The 15,887-nt window shown below is 41.6% G+C and overlaps 1 protein-coding gene across 1 annotated transcript in view; it reads left to right on the top strand.

The window, feature by feature from the left end:
* Window positions 1-15,887, top strand: part of DMD (dystrophin) — a 1,354,185-nt gene that overhangs the window by 657,421 nt on the left and 680,877 nt on the right. The window contains exon 42 of the mRNA XM_056862020.1: window positions 73-267. Within this exon, the coding sequence (XP_056717998.1) occupies window positions 73-267 (195 nt within the window). The remainder of the gene's footprint in view (window positions 1-72; window positions 268-15,887) is intronic.

The following is a 15,887-nucleotide window of genomic DNA, read 5'->3' as shown; positions in this document are numbered from 1 at the left end:
TTGCTTTATATTGTTTAAAACCCATATCCATTCTGAAACTAAAGGAAAAATTCTGTTATGTATCTATACCAGCAAACTGTCTATGAGGAGACAACTGTTGTGATGACAGAAGGTGTGACTATGGAAACCTCTTATGTGCCTTCTGCATACCTGGCAGAGATCCTTCGGATTCTACAAGCTTTATCTGACATGGAAGACATCCTTAATTCTCCTAGTCTGCAGGGTAGGGACTGTGAGGATCTTGGCAGGCAAGAAGAGTGCCTCAAGGTAAGAATAAACTTTTACTCTTTCAAATATAATGTTTTTCCAGCTGAAGTACTTGGAAATCATTTTAGTGGCTTAGTTTTGTTTTATTCATTATATTTCTATCCCACTTTACAGCCAACAAATGGCTCTCATGATCAAAATATAATATATTTGACAAAGTTTTAAAAATTAATCAGATTCTCAGATGAAGTATATGCAGATACAATGGAGAGGTGTGTGGCTGCTGTCTTACCTCCTACTGATGGCTCACTGATGATAGTTCGAAGTGCTAGAAAGGGAAGACGTCTTTTGCTTGAAGGTGAATCCGAGCATAGTGGAGAAGTGCTTGGCTCTTTCCTCCATAAGTTAACTAGAATAGAGCAGACTGCAAGCCATTAGCAATTCATCATAATCCAAGAATATTCCTATATAAAAAATAGGAGAAATCAGTCAATAATAATAAAACTGGAGAAATTCAAAATGCACAACTGAATGCTGTCTCACATGGAAAGCCTTTTGCACACAGAAAGCTAGCTTGTTAAATAGAAGTGCTCTAGATTGGTGTTTTGCTCTATTTGCAGGAAAGTTCTTATAAGGGGAGGGAGAATGTAGTCTCCCACCTGTGTCCTGAGCCAGGAAGGGTCAGAAGACAGCACTATACCCAGCTTTAATTTAGCCATTATGGGGAAATACAATGGAACAATAACTGTGAAATTAATTTTCTACTTTTTTAAATAGCAGCCAATGGCAATGCATGGGGAATCACTTGAATTTCAAGAGTTTCAAAAACATTTTGTGATGCAACTCCTTACTGAGCTGTTACTATAGGTCCCTAGGCAGTTTTACAGTTTCACCACCCCAAGTGCCTAATTGTTGAGAGGCATCAGGTATATTTTTAAATTATAAAAATGAAATAAATTTCTTACATCTGCCACTGAACTATACAATCACGGCAGTGCTGTGGCCATTCTTCAATAACAGCAATTACTCTTACTCTGATGGTGTGACTTGTTTATGCAAAAATGTTAGATATCATCTAAATTATTGCTAATAAGAAAATGCTTGTTCCTGGTTTATATTGGTCAGAGGAGCAGTGACCCAGCAACAGGATTAGTAGCAGATGAGTGCATCCCCTATAGGGATTTTTAACATCATGTATTTGTGCAGCTTGGTGTGATTTATGGCCATAAGTAATAACTTGTTCATTCACACGTATTTGATATTATTGTAGCTAACATCAACTGTAGTTATATTGATTATCTTGGTTACAAGTAACTATTGCTGTAGGTTTAATTTAACAGAACCAGAACTATTAAAATGTCAAGAGATGTGGCTGTAAGCACAGTTCCATCTTCTCCCCTAATCAATCTCTCACAGCAGCAAATAGATCTTGCAAATTCATATACTTTGGGAAGGCATATAATTTTGATCTGAGCTTTGTAATGAATGAATATTTATTTCCTGGTGAAAGCATTCATCATTGTCATTATCTTGCAGTAAAAATAGAAACATAGTACATAAATTGCATAGCTGCTGGTTAGAGCAGGCTTAAAATTAAATTATGGTTGATTTTTATCCCAAGAAGATTTGCATGAATCAAATTGCAAGATGATAGTAGACAGCAGTTTTAATATGTGATTTGTTAAATCTTTTGCATCCTTTTAAAATTAATATCCTTTTAAAGAAAACAAAAAACACTATGTAGCTAACAGCGCATTCCTGAGATCTAAGGGTGAAAGCCCTTAGGAGGCCAGGAAGGTATCGCGACAGCGTCCAGGCAACTAACGCCAGCGTTAGTGGCCCGAATGCTGGCAGGAAGGCCCGGACACTGACAGGGCCTTCCAGTGGCGTTCAAATGCTGTCAAGGGCTGCGCCGGCTTCCCGGGAGGTGTTCCCGGGGCGTTACAGCATCCTGGGAGGCATTCCTGGGGCGTTACGGCACCGGGCTGGGGGAGGAGCTGCCTTTAGGCGGCCTTCAAAGCCCTTTTGGGCCGGGAACACCCCTTTTTATTTTTGCCGAGATATGCCACCTATGAGGGTTGCACAGATTTTTAATGCTGGGAGGAGGTTTCTGCGGGGCCGAAACCTCCTTTGGAGGCAGTGCAGCTTGTATTTTGAAAGTAGTGATGCAGTGCATCTGACAGTTACATCCCACTGATTAACGTAACTTTAATATAGAGTGAAAACCATTGAGAATATATACCATTGTGGTGCTAAATGACCATAATCCTGAGAATAAGATTAGCTCTGCAACAGGCAGGCCACAAAACATTTACTTTTTAAAATGAACACTTCTCCCAGGAAAATCAGTATTAAAATTCACAAATTAAAACCAAGCCAATTCAGCATTGATTAACATGTACTGTTAGTAAAATCATACATGCAGTTAGGATGTCAGTTCCAGGCAACACTGGTAAAAGAATCCATTGTTCTCCAATTTATTCCTTGTTACACTCCCAATTTTAATAACATGTTGTGATTTTTTGTGGGGAACAGTAACCCAGTCTCAGTGGGGGTGTGTATGGCTTTTACACTGTAATTTTGTAATTGGCACTATTGTTCATGCTACCTGCATCTTCTGGGCAACTTTTTCAAAACCAGTTATCCATTGGTACTACAATGGCATTTTGAATTAGCATTATTCATCAGTGTTTAGTTTCTAAAGGGAAAATTTGAATTGAACAAAAGATTGTAGAGGTTTTTGATAGAATTATCTCAATGGATGCTTGTCCACTAGGGCAAATTGGACAATGCCCCACCAGTTCAAGCTGCCCCCAGTCTCATCCTGCCTGCCTCTTTACTGTTCTTAGACCAGTGGTTTCACTTGTGTAGTTAGTCTCTGTCTCGTCTTTGTTTAACTCAGCTGTGACAGGCCTTTTCTACCAACTCAGGGGACCCACACAGCCTCCTATGATTTTGGGGGGATCTAGGTTTGGTTCAAACTATAATCCTTCCCCTCAGTTACCAGGTGTTCTAAAGGTAGCAAGTGTATAGGCTTTGAGTTCGTTGCCATGAGGAAAATTTTGTGGTGCACTAGGAGATTATTGAGATTTCTCAGGCACGATTAGTATATGAACAACCAAGAAGATTTATTTGCTAGTCCTGGGCTAATTAGAAGGGGAAGGCTCCTGTCTTGAATAACTACAAATAATACGCTTGAACAGATTGCAACTTATTTATTAACTTTTCAACAGCTGTGAAGCATTGGCGCCACATATGGGCTGAAGTAATGGAGACATCTGCTGACCCCAATATGGCCTGATGTGCTTAAACTACTCCCAGTAGTTCTGCTAGGAGTAACAAGGGGTGGCAGTGCCGGGAATCACCTGGACATGAGTCACTTGGTGGTTCCCCTGCCACCTGAGAAGAGGCAACTCAGACCACCCCTGACCTGGGCATGCCTTGCCCCCTGTGCTTTTCTCAAAATCCTTTACTGGGATTCCCCTAGGCAGAGGAAGGGGGCTCACAGACCGCTTTCCTTCCAAAATGAATCCAGCCTAATGCTTACCCTGCAAAAGAGCAGGGTGGGGCACATGACCTTGCCCTGCTTCTGCCAATGCTCTACAGCTGGAGCCATACTTCCAAGCCATGCTGGATATCGCCCAACCATATGTCCATCCCCCATTTGGACAAGTGAACTCCATCACACCAAAACATAGCAGAATGGCAAAAGGAAATGTCCCAGTGATGGAAAACCAATCCTCCGATGGTGGGCATTATTTGACAGATGGCGTAAGTTATCTTACGCCTTGCAATGTCCACTTTCTTCAGGTTGGCGCCACTCCAACATATCTGACCAGCAAAATACTGTGCCGGACCAATGTGCAGCCATGGACCTCAAGTCAGAACAAACGTCTCCATCAGGTCTTTTCCCATCCAGCAAGCCAAATCATTTTTCCCCAACTGTATAACCAATGCACCCGAAGTACCGTGTCTCTGAACCATTCTCTCCAACATGGCTCCCAATGCTCCCCAGCGCATGCGTCTGTGGCCTGTCCAATAGATTTGCAGCAATTCGTCGAGGTCCAGGTTCCTGCCCTATCTGGATGCAGCAGCATAAACACGTGCCCAGTAAACAATACTGTGGCCACAATAAACAGTACACAAATCCACACTCGCCTCTGGCATAAAGCTGCAACTCAAAACATAAAGTTAAATAAACTCCAACTGGGACCATATGTATTCCTTGTGTGCCCTGGCCCTCCATCAACCAATCCCATGAATCTGATTTGCCGGCAAACCCAAACATGCCACCGGCACATAGTATACAGTCAGAATAATAGTTCATTCTTCCCTTAACACTATCTTAATTTCTGCCTGAATTAGAATGGTGTCTTACTGGTATCCTCTAAAAGTCCATTACAAATTAAAAACAGGCCTAAATAAAAATTGGCATGCCCATTTTTTCTTTTATTTTAAATAAGTTGTTCAATAATGCTCCTTCTTGCCTCATTATTATATATAAGACATTATTTCTCCTTTGAAGAATGTCATAAATAAGAAATTTTCATCAACACTCTCCAGCACTGCACATATAATCCTGGGAAAATATTTTGGACTAGTTAACAGGCTGCATGAAAAATGTCATTCTGTGTCTTATTTATCTTAAACTGGCTGGTGTATATGCACTCTTCTTTGACATATACTAACGTGGTTTCTCTACATGTCCTCACTCTTGCATCCAGAGATTCTCACTCTGTTGAATTCTTCATACTTGTACCCACAGGCATGCATATGTTTTTTGTATTTGTGAGTACATACCTATAAGACTCCCCCCCCCATTATATATAAAGGTAAAGGTCCCCTGTGCAAGCACCAGGTCATTCCTGACTCATGGGGTGATGTCACATCCCGACTTTTTCTAGGCAGACTTTTGTGTATGGGGTGGTTTGCCATTGCCTTCCCAAGTCATCTCCCCTTTACCCCCAGCAAGCTGGGTACTCATTTTACCAACCTCGGAAGGATGGAAGGCTGAGTCAACCTTGAGCCAGCTACCTGAAACCAACTTCCGTTGGGATCGAACTCAGGTCATGAGCAGAGATTTGACTGCAGTATTGCAGCTTAACACTCTGTACCACGGGGCTCCTCCCATTATATATACTTTCTCTCAAACATCACCATACATACTCATTAGAAACCTGGCTTCTTGTTGATATGATAGGTGGAAATGATTAGATTACAAAGCAGAGTAGGGAAAAAAATTAGTGACTACATAGAAGAGTTGAAGATAAAATTAGGGAAAGGAGGACTTGATTTTGACCTTCAGGCCTAAAGTTCCCTGGTGTACTAAAGTATGCTTTTGTATTGGTTATGACTGTTGTTTTCCTATCATTTAACTTAAATTCATATTGAAGCTATTGGCTCTGGTTGGAAAAATTATAAAGAAATGGATTACCAATAATAATCTATGCAAAAGTAATGATCCATGAGACTCTGCATGAGCATGGCTCGTTCCCATTCCATAGGTAACTAGGGAGATACAATGTGCTTGGAGTAATGAACTTTTGAGTGTACCCCAGGAGTGTGGATTAAATATTTCAAACATAAAATGTATGATATAGGGCTGTTGGAAAAAAAAATTGGGCCGGTTCGGATTCAGCCGAACCCACCCCGACTTGGGTCCGGTCCGGCCGAATTCCGAACCCCCCATGTTCGGGAATGCCGAATTTGGTGGGAAATTCGGCATTCCCAAACAAATTCGGTTTAAAGACCCCCCCGCCCAGTTTCTGGAACTCCTGGGAAGCCGGGTGGTGGTGGGGGTTTAAACTGCTCTGCTGCCTGGGTCCTGATGCTCAGCTGTTGGGCGGGGGACCGGCGGAGCACCGGGGTGATGGCAGTTTAACCCCCCCCCCCCGCCCAGCTTTCCGGGGCTCCCAGGAAGCAGGGCAGTGGTGGTGGGGTTTAAAGCGCTCCACTGCCTGGGTCCTGACACTCAGCTGCCTGTGCGGAGCACTTTAAAGACCCACTGCACCCCTTCCCGTGAGTCCCAGGAAGGGGGCGGGGGGGTTAAACTGCTCCGTGCTGCCTGCCCAGGCAGCGTGGAGCAGTTTAAAGACCCCCCACCCAGTTTCCTGGGACTCCCAGGAAACCGGGCGGGGAGGTCTTTAAAGGCGGGAAAAGACAGGTTCGGGGAACGCCGAATCTGCTGAATTTATCCGGCGATCGCCAGAACTCACCGAATTCGGCGTGTCCTTTTCCCGCCTTTTTTGAGTTCGGTTCCATCCGAACTAAAAAACTCAGAATTGGGGGAAATTCAGCTGATTGTTCAGTTCGGACGAACCGAATCGACAGCCCTAGTATGATATTTCAGAATCCTTATGAAAAATACAGTGAGGGGAAAAAAGTATTTGATCCCCTGCTGAATTTGCCCGTTTGCCCTCTGACGAAGAAATGACAGTCCATAATTTTAATGGTAGGTTTATTGTAGCTGTGAGGGACAGAATAACAACAGAAAAAACCCCAGAAACCCAGAAGACAAAAGTCAGAGATTGATGTGCCTTATAATGACTGAAATAAGTATTTGATCCCTTTGCAAAAGATGACTTAGTACTTGGTGGCAAAACCCTTGTTGGCAATTACAGAGGTCAGACGTTTCTTGTAGGTGGCCACCAGGTTTGCACACATCTCAGGAGGTATTTTGTCCCACTCCTCTTTGCAGATCCTCTCCAAGTCAGTAAGATTTCGAGGCTGATATGTAGCTACTCGAACCTTCAGCTCCCTGCACAGATTTTCGATGGGATTAAGGTCTGGAGACTGGCTAGGCCACTCCAGGACCTTAATGTGCTTCTTCTTGAGCCACTCCTTTGTTGCCTTGGCCGTGTGTTTTGGGTCATTGTCATGCTGGAATACCCATCCTCGACCCATTTTCAATGCCCTGGCTGAAGGAAGGAGGTGCTCACCCAAGATTTGACGATATATGGTCCCATCCATCGTCCTTTCAATGCGGTGAAGGTGTCCTGTCCCCTTAGCAGAAAAACACCCCCAAAGCGTAATATGTCCCCCTCCATGTTTGATGGTGGGGATGGTGTTCTTGGGGTCGTAGGCAGCATTCCTCCTCCACCAAACAGCGAGTTGAGTTGATGCCAAAGAGCTCGATTTTGGTCTCATCTGACCACAACACTTTCACCCAGTTCTCCTCTGGGTCGTTCAGATGTGCATTGGCAAACTGCAGACGGGCCTGTACATGTGCTGTCTTGAGCAAGGGGACCTTGCGGGCTCTGTAAGATCTCAGTCCTTCATGGCGTAGTGTGTTACCAACTGTTTTCATGGTGACTATGGTCCCAGCTGCCCTGAGATCATTGACAAGTTCCCCCCGTGTAGTTCTGGGCTGCTTCATCATCGTTCTCATGATCATTGCAACTTCACGAGATGAGATCTTGCATGGAGCCCAGATCGAGGGCGGTTGACAGTTAGGGTTAGGGTTAGGGTTGTCACCTTCTCGCCAAGCTGCTTGGCAATAGTCTTGTAGCCCAGTCCAGCCTTGTGCAGGTCTACAATCTTGTCCCTGACATCCTTGGACAGCTCTTTGGTGGCTAGTTTGGAATCTGAAGGATTTATTGCTTCTGTCGACAGCAGAACCCTAACCCTAATCTGGCTGGTTAATAGGGGATCAAATACTTATTTCACTCATTATAATGCACATCAATCTCTGACTTTTGTTCTGGGTTTCTGGGGTTTTTCCTGTTATTATGTCTCTCACAGCTACAATAAACCTACCATTAAAATTATGGACTGGTCATTTCTTCATCAGAGGGCAAACGGGCAAATTTAGCAGGGGATCAAATACTTTTTCCCCTCACTGTATGTTATGGTTCTGCCATTATATCATTTCATTCTGAAGTGGTTTTTCAGATCATTTTATTACATGTATATCCTGCTTATCATCCATACAGCTCAGGGCAGCAGATATTGGGTCTTCCTCCATTATATAACAACTCTGTGAAATTGTTAGGTCGAGAGGTAATAACTGATTGAAGGTCATCCACTAAGCTTCATGGCTGAACAGAGATTTGAATTGTATTGCTGGCTGAAGTGTAGCAGTTTTAGAGTAAAAGTTCACCTACTGAGTTTATCAAATGATAATGTAGAAGAAGAAGACTTAGTTTTCATAGCCCGATTTTCTCTACCTTAAGGAGCCTCGAACTGGCTTACGATCACCTTCCCTTCCCCTCCCCACAACAGACATGTACTAAATTTATAAAATCTTAAGTGGGGCCATGAATATGTCAAAAGAAGTTGCCTTACTAAAGGTTGAACACACAGTCTTTGCAGGTGAAATAATAGGTCATTAAAATATGTCCATTACAGAGAAATAATTATCTTACTATGTTTTAATTCTTAGCTGTGCTTTTAATCTCTGTATCCACAAAGATGATATATGTAAATCCAGCAGTTCTCTTTAAGGATCCTCACCATTTCTGTTATGCTAGATTTTCATTAATCAGTCTAAACCTTTCATTCTCCCAGCAAAATTGCATTCATAATCCTCTTTAAATTTGCTGGATTTTTATGAAAGTTGTAGCAAATATTATGATTCATAGTTCTAGTACATATTTAAGACTGTGATTAAGCAGTGGATCTTGTTCTGCCATTCATGAATAGAACAAGCTGTGCTTCTGCCATTTAGGATATCAATATTAAAACTGAGATATGATTACAGATTTGGTATTCATGCCAGGACAATGCTTCATCCTGTACATATTTTGTTCTCTACAAATATATTTGCATTTTTGTAAAGGAATGTACATCTGGATTCTATCAAAGAAGCTTAGGAAATAACAGAGAAACTCAGTTTCACAAAAAAGGGCTAAATGGTAACATTTAAAATAGTTTTTTCCCCCTGTAGCTGAGTAAACCCAATTGACTGCAATCTGTACAACCTGTGTGAATGAAACTTTTTTTCAGCTTGGTTTGTTAGGGAAAAAATGATAACTGTGTGGCACAGAAATGCCTGAAAAGTTGAATTAGAGGATGTTGTCCTTAGCCGTGAGAGAGAAATTCCATATAGCAAAAATAAATAACCATTGAAAATTCTAATGCTTTGATTTCTCGTTTGAAGAGCATAAAACTGAAATGGATCCAGTCCCCAAAGGCTGCTACTACTTAATCTGCTAATGGGCTTTTAAACTCCTCCTCTTTCCTTTTCTTTTGTAGATATGAAAGCAGAATGCACTTTGTTAGCCCGATTGCAAAAACTTTGATGGCATCGCAAGCAACTTGAACATTGCACTCAACTACCCCTAAACAAGCATAATTTCTATGTATGTAGAGAAGGCATATAGGGAAGGAGGTAGTGAGAAATCATACCTACACAAGTATGTACTCAAAGAAACAGAGAGGTGTGTAATCACAAACACAGGTATATACAGTTAATAGCATCAGACAAAATTTGAGGGAATATAATATTTACACATATTTAATACTTTGTATTTGCATCCTTTTGGATGCACACCTTAACATAGTGAGGGGGGTTGTGTGTGTCAGGGAAGCTGAGAGCAATACCATAAGGGGTCTAGACTCTATCAAGACACTAAACTCCTAGCAGAATCACTCAAGACAGAATGGTCACAGCTGAGACACCAGATGAAGATGCATACACCCCCTTAAGGGATCAATGGCCACATCTGCAGAAGAGAACAGGCAGTTCCAATGGGGATGGGGGCAGAGGAAACCTTGAAGGTTAGCTACTGGGCAGCAGCAGTAGTGGAAGGTGACACTGGCGGAGGATCTTTCATAGACAATGGCAGTGCCACAACAGCTAACCCTGGTTAGTACTGCGCAGAAGAAGGCAATGGTAAACCACTTCTGACCAACCTTTACCTTGAAAACCCTATGATGAGACAATCCAAAATAGAAAAAGATATAGTGCTGGAAGATGGGACCCCCAGGTCGGATGGCACTCAATAAGCTACTGGGGAAGAGCAAGGACAAGTACGAGTAGCGCTGTTCTTAATGATGCAATTGGACTAAAGCCGAAAAGTGTTCAGTGGTTGATGTGAATGGATACAAAAGGAAAGTCCAAAGCTGTTCAACGCATATAAAAGGAACATGGAATGTGAGAAGCATGAGTCACGGTAAGCTTGAAATTGTAAAACAAGAAATGGAACGTTTGAACATTTCAAACCTGGGAGTAAGTGAACTAAAGTGGACTGGATTAGGACATTTTCAATTAGAAAAGCACAAAGTGTTTCACTCAGGGAATGACAAAAACAGAAGAAATTGAGTTGCTTTAATAGTGAGGCAAGATCAGGAGTGAGGCAAGATCAAAGGCAGTCAGGAGCTATGATGCAAAGTCTGACTGAATAATATCAATCAGACTTCAGGGAAAGCCTATCAACATAAGCATCATTCAAGTTTATGCCCCAGCTACAGATGCTGATGAGGAAGAAACTGAAAGTATTTATGCAAGTGTTCAGGAAGAAATTGATCACACACCTAAACAAGATATGCTGATAATCATAGGTGACTGGAACGCAAAAGTAGGAAACAAAGCAGAATCAAATGTTGCTGGCAGATTTGGGTTAGGAGCATGGAGTGAAGCAGGAGAACAACTCATAGAGTTCTGTGAAGACAAAAATTTGTTCATTGCAAACACATGTTTCAGGCAACCAAATAGATGATTGTATACATGGACATCACCAGACGGCCAGTATAGAAATCAGAGAGATTACAAAATTGGAAGCAGGAAATGGAGAAGCTCTATTCTCTTGACCAAAACAAGACCAGGAGCCAAATGGTGTACAGATCATGAATCGAAAATCAAGATAAAGCTTAAGAAAAACACCAAAACATTCATAGCACCAAAATACAATCTAAGCAATATTCCTGAAGAGTTTAAAGGCCATGTAAAGAACAGATTTGCATTACTGAGTTCAAGTGAATGTAAACCAGAAGAACTATGGGTGGAAACTAGAGATATTATCAAGGAAGAATGCGCAAAGACTATTCCTGCAGCCAAAAGAAATTAAAAGCCTCGATGGATGTCTGAGGAAACTCTTAAAATTGCCAAAGATAGACGAGAAGCAAAAGTAGAAGGTGAAAGAAACAGAATCAAAAGTCTAAGTGCAACATTCCAGTGACTCGCACGTAGAGACAAAGAGAACTATTATAATAACCCACGTAAAGAAATAGAAGAGAACAACAAAAAAGGAAGAACAAGAGACCTGTTCCACAAGATCCAAGAAATCAAAGGGAAATTTAAAGTACGGTTAGGCATGCAGAATAATCAGCTTGGAAATACATTAACTGAATGGGACAAAATAAAGAAAAAGCGGGAACAATACACTGAAGAACTATACAGAAAAGATGAAAGGATGACAGATTCTTTCCAAGAAGAATCTTTTGAAGAAGTACCTACAGTTTTAGAAAGTGAAGTGAAAGCTGCACTGAGAGCAATTGGGAGAAACAAATCACCAGGAGCAGATGGGATATCAATAGAGCTATTCCAAGCCACAGAAATGGAGTCCATCAAAATCTTGACAAGAATATGCCAACAGGTATGGAAAACAAAACAATGGTCCACAGACTGGAAATGATCCATTTACATTCTAAATCCCAAGAAAAGAGACCTCAAAGATTGCAGCAACTATCGGAACATCACTTAATTTCTCACGCAAGTAAAGTGATTGTCAAAATCTTACAGAAAAGGCTGTTACCATATATGGAATGAGAAATGCCTGATGTTCAAGCTGGATTCAGAAAAGGAAGAGGCACTAGAGATCATATTGCAAATATATGCTGGTTACTGGAGCATACAAGAGAATTTCAGAAGAAAATCAGCTTGTGTTTCATAGATTACAGCAAAGCTTTTGACTGTGTGGATCATGAAAAGCTATGGCTGGTTTTAAAGGAAATGGGTGTGCCACTACATCTGATTGTTTTGATGCGCAACCTGTACTCTGGACAAGAGGCCACAGTTAGAATATGGAGAAACAGAATGGTTTCCAATTAGCAAAGGTGTTAGACAAGGGTGTATTTTATTTCCCTACCTCTTCAATCTATATGCAGAACATATAATTAGGAAAGCTGGATTAGATTTAGATGAAGGTGGAATGAAAATAAAATGGAGGAACATTAACAGTTTGAGATATGCCGATGATACTACATTACTGGCACAAAATAGTGAAGACTTGAAATGACTACTGCTGAAAGTTAAATGAGAAAGTGCCAAAGCAGGACTACAGCTGAACATCAAGAAGACAAAAGTAATGACTACAGGAGAATTACACAACTTTAAGGTTGGCAATGAGGAAATTTAAATTGTTGAAGACTTTCTATTCCTTGGCTCTATCATCAACCAAAAGGGAGACTGCAGCCAAGAAATCAGAAGGAGATTGAGACTGGGAAGGGCAGCCATGAAGGAGCTAGAAAAAATTCTGAAGTGTAAGGATGTGTCACTGGCCACCAAGATTAAGTTAATTCGTGCCATCATATTCCCTATTACTGTGTATGGGTGTGAAAGTTGAACTTTGAAGAAAGCTGATAGAATGAAAGTAGATTCCTTTAAAATGTGGTGTTGGAGGAGAGTGTTACGGATTCCATGGACTGCTAAAAAAAAAATCAGTGGGTTATAGATCAAATCAAGCCTGAACTGACGGTAGAAGTTAAAATGACTAAACTGAGGCTATCGTATCTTGGTCACATTATGTGAAGACAAGAGTCACTGGAAAAGTCATGCTAGGATAAGTTGAGGGCAGCAGGAAAAGAGGAAGACCCAACAAGAGATGGATTGACTCAATAAAGGAAGCCACAGCCCTCAAGTTGCAAGATCTGAGCAAGACTGACAAAGATAGGATATTTTGGAAGACTTTGATTCATAGGTTCACCATGAGTCGGAAGCAACTTGACTGCACTTAACACACACACATGTGCTGTTACAAACAAAAATATTGGAATTAGTTTAAAGAGCATTGCAGTTATTCAAATGTTTCACCAAATCCTTGACATACAACAAATCAACACAAAAGCATACACAACTCTGATCTGTCCTATTTAATTAAGCCTATCAGTGGGAGCTTGGGGTATGATAATTGTGTGTGTGTAAAGTGCCGTCAAGTCTCAGCTGAATTATGACGACCCCTTTTGGGGTTTTCATGGCAAGAGACAAGCAGAGGTGGTTTGCCACTGCCTTCCTCTGCATAGCGACCCTGGTATTCCTTGGTGGTCTCCCATCCAAATACTAACCAGGTCTGTCCCTGCTTAGCTTCTGAGATCTGACGAGATCAGGCTAGCCTGGGCCACCCAGGTCAGGGAGGTATGATCGTTACTTAAGCTAAGAATGTATAGAACTAATTGATGCCTTATAGAGAAAACCACTGGGAGCTTAATAGAAAAGGAGAGCATAATTGTAATAAATATATTTTTGAAAGTTTTTTCTTCAGTAGACGACTCTGTATGACATCTTAGGCATGCTATAGCTGCAGAATGCTTAAACAGTAATCCGGCACATAGGTGGGCTGCTTAAATTTCCCTGGGATTTGGGCACAGGATTGCAGCATAGCATTCCTTGTGTGCCTGTCACTGAGAACTAAACCGGGCTTTGACAATTTTTCTTCGGCTTTATAAACCACCCCCAAAATTTAGGAAACAGACTAATTTTTCAGCCTTCTGGGTTTTATATTTTAATGACCATATGTTCTAATTACTGCCACCACAAAACCTTATCTTAAACTCTTCAGTTTGTTCACGATGGGTAGCCGTGTTAGTCTGCCACTAGCAGTAGAAAAGAGTAGGAGTCCAGTAGCGCCTTAAAGACTAACAAAATTTCTGGCAGGGCAGGAGCTTTCTCTGAAGCTTATCTGAAGAAGTGAGCTGAAGAAGTGAGCAGTGGCTCATGTAAGCTCATACCCTGCCAGAAATTTTGTTAGTCTTCTGCTTGTTGTCATTTTTAAAGCTATAGCAAAAGTGTGGTAGCATATATATAAATATGGGGATAACCCTGTTTTTTATCACAACAAAAACTAAACTCTATCCCTCATCTAAATAAGCTTTGAACTTCTACCGAGAATTACTGAAAGGCACTTATAATAAATGACTGCTGAAAATACTAGGAACCACAAGAATTCTTAGTGCTTGGGATTTGTCAAGCCCTGAACTAAACATTACTTTTCCACATGTTCATCACAGGGACTTGCAGCCATACTGTAGCTGCAAGTCCCCATGGTAACTTGTGTGTAAAACCCACCAATGCTGATTTGATTGAGTCAGCAATGTGGAAAGCAGCAACTCCTGCCTTCCTCCTCCCCACCATTTTCAGTAGCTGAAAGAGCTTGGGGACTGTGAGGGTGGTGTTATTTGCCTTATCAGGAAGTTGCAATTGCAAGTATTCATTGCACATGCAGCTTCTCGACAGAGCGGATAATGCCTGCCCCCGCAGCCTTTGGGTCATTTTGGCTGAAAACAGCATGGGGACAAGAAAAGCAGGAATCCCTCCCCACCCTCCCACACATACACTTCTGATCTGATCAGAATCCAGATGGACTGTATTTTTAAGCTTGAGTTGACATAGAGACTTGCAACTGTATTTATTTTATTTATTTATTTACAAAATTTATATTCTGCCTTTCTGCCCATACAAGGCTGCAAGTATGATTGCAAGTCCCTATGGCAACAGCAAGGTCTAGTTTGTGGAGTTTCTCTGAGGTGGAGAAAAACCTTTGAGACTTTCCTAGACCCCAGTCAAAGCTGCTGCTTCTGCATCATCCAACCTGACTTTCTCATACAGAACAGCATAAATAGTATAAGGTTCTCCAGTTCTAATCTTGGATACTGGAGCTGTACCACAGAAAAATACATGGAAGTGACAATCATACCCAGTTCCTGTCAGAGTAACAAGTTGCCCATAATAATCTAACAGAGACAGCTGACAAGTAGCTGTCAGTTCAGAGGCATCTAAGATGATGCAAGAGGCAGCAATAGCCTTGCAGGTTCTAGGGTGAACTGCAATTAACCGGTTTGAAGCAGTAAGGATGATGTAATACTGTGGCCAGGTCTACAAGTGGCCTTATTGGTTTCAGGTGGAGTTCTGTATATAAGCCTATGTAACTGTAACTCTGTGTTGGGAAGTTTGGTGGAGAAAGTGTACGTGACGGTTTGTCTTTTGTATCTGTGCACTGTAAATTAAACAACACTGTTTTCTATAAAGCAAGGAGTTCTGGTGGTGTGTCCTGGATAACTGCTAATCCGCCTGCTTCCACGACAGGGTTATGGGCCCAGCACGCTTCCGCTGCGCAGGTTACTGCAGGTATCCGCCTGCTTCCACATCATTTCCTCACATTTTGATGATAAAAGTTGCAATTTAAATAATACCCATAAATTAATGTGAAGCTCATATATTTGTACCCAGGTACCTGAACCACAAATGTATAACTTCTCACATTTGCAAATGTTGATATGTTCAATGGAAGAACAAAACAAGTACACATTGTGGTGTAGTGATTATGAGTGTCAGGCTAGTATCTGGAACATTCAGCTTTGAATCCGCACTCATGCCATGGAAGCTTGTTGGGTCACCTTGGGCCAGTCACACACTCTCAGCCTAACTTCCTTCACAGGATTGTTGTGAGGATAAAATGGAGGAGAAAATAGTGTAAGCCACTTTGGGTCCCCATTGGGGAGAAAGGCAGGGTATAAATAAATTGAAT

The sequence above is a fragment of the Euleptes europaea genome, chromosome 16 (assembly GCF_029931775.1).
Source record: "Euleptes europaea isolate rEulEur1 chromosome 16, rEulEur1.hap1, whole genome shotgun sequence".
Lineage (NCBI taxonomy): Eukaryota > Metazoa > Chordata > Lepidosauria > Squamata > Sphaerodactylidae > Euleptes > Euleptes europaea.
This window is presented reverse-complemented; position numbering and strand designations above follow the sequence as displayed.